The 1,571-nt window shown below is 34.2% G+C and overlaps 1 protein-coding gene across 2 annotated transcripts in view; it reads right to left on the reverse strand.

Moving 5' to 3' along the window:
* Positions 1-1,571, reverse strand: part of TGDS (TDP-glucose 4,6-dehydratase) — a 22,733-nt gene that overhangs the window by 17,184 nt on the left and 3,978 nt on the right. For both annotated transcript variants that reach the window (XM_003789575.3, XM_023513115.1), the window contains exons 3-4: positions 1,493-1,561; positions 344-434 (exon numbers count right to left, since the gene is read on the reverse strand). In XM_003789575.3, the coding sequence (XP_003789623.1) occupies positions 344-434; positions 1,493-1,561 (160 nt within the window). The remainder of the gene's footprint in view (positions 1-343; positions 435-1,492; positions 1,562-1,571) is intronic.

Genomic DNA, 1,571 nt, shown 5'->3' on the forward strand with positions numbered 1-1,571 from the left:
CACCACTCAATAAGAAAAACACTGAAAATACAGTTGAAGGCCCATCTCCCCATTCCTCCCTTTCAGAAGCAATCACTACCCTGAATTTGGCTAAACTCAAAGTTTTAAGGGAGGTTATACACATTTCAACCCACACTAATAAAAGTGATCCAAGAGTAACAAATATGTTGATGGCACAGCGACCATGGGCTTGTTTTTCTGGTACAGCCGGGTATACCTCTTTCAGAGATGTGTGTTAAGTCTGCAGCTACTTATTCTACCCACTACTGGACTTTGGATTTAGGCTAGTTAGCCACGGAGGGAAAAATAGCCAATCATAACTGTAACATAAAACAACACTTACCTACGTGTGTTTGTGCAGCAAAATGTAGTACTATATCTATTTTCTCTGTTTCAAAAAGCAGTTTCACAAAGTGAGAATCACAAATGTCACCCTATATGAAAAAGCAAACATGAAAAAGTTGGGTCACTTTTACTGTAACATTCCCCACCTCCCACTGCTCAGTTTAAAAGAGTATGCTGAAAATTCAACCGAGCGGTTAAGTGACTATAGTGATGATGTATTTCTCTAGCATCTTAGGATATCAGATATTAGATTCACAATATTTTTGCAGACAAGTATAAACAATATCTTATTGAGCACCAACTACTACCACGTCCTGAAATAGTTTTTTCACAACATTCTCACCAACCTAAGGTTTTTTTCAGTATTAAAAACAATGTTTTGAGATAATGCTAATTGAAATGTATTTAAGGTAACTGTAACAATTTGGGAGGCCTTTTTGAAAACATATTTTACCACAACTAAGTAAAATTATGATACTTTTGATGCTTATGGACCTTTAATTCTTCTAAAAATATTTTCAATAACTCTTCTGTAATAAAGAGAACACTTTCACACAGAAGCACACAATTATGAAATGGTTCCTTAGTATTTTTTAAGTTTTATGGTTAAAAAGAGAGCCATACAATTACTTTATAAAAAGATATATAAAGAAGAAATAGTTTCATCTGGAGTAATATTCCCTTTGCAAATTAATGAACTGGCCCTGTGGTTTATACTGTGGACTCATTTAAGATCAATAAGATCAGACTTCCAGAATCAATCAACCTTTGGGGGGAAGACTGTCTTAGGAGCTTCATGGTAGATTTCTGGCTGGCTTTACAGGGTAACACCCCAATTACTTTGAATGCAGGAAGGCCTTATCAAAGAAGCTACTGAGGACCTAAAATTACAAACCATGAAAATTCAATTAGCTACTCATAGCACTATCAAGGTACCAAAAATCACAGGCAACTTTTTATATGACATCAGTTGAAAAGTAGTATTCTCTAGAACACATGACTGCTTCTGGAAATTAACTACCTGATCTTTTATAAGATCTTTAATAAGATCCAAGCCCATTATCACACAAGTTAGTAAAGCAGAAAGATATGTGTATTATAATTTCTAAATAGGCACAGTATAGTAATTTTAAGAAAACTTTCATACCTGTATAAATTTGTAGTTTTGTTTGTTAGAAATGGTTTCAAGATTCTTCAAGCTTGCACAGTAATCCAACTTAAAGTAA

This window comes from Otolemur garnettii, unplaced genomic scaffold, assembly GCF_000181295.1.
Source record: "Otolemur garnettii isolate 467f Iridium unplaced genomic scaffold, OtoGar3 scaffold00034, whole genome shotgun sequence".
Lineage (NCBI taxonomy): Eukaryota > Metazoa > Chordata > Mammalia > Primates > Galagidae > Otolemur > Otolemur garnettii.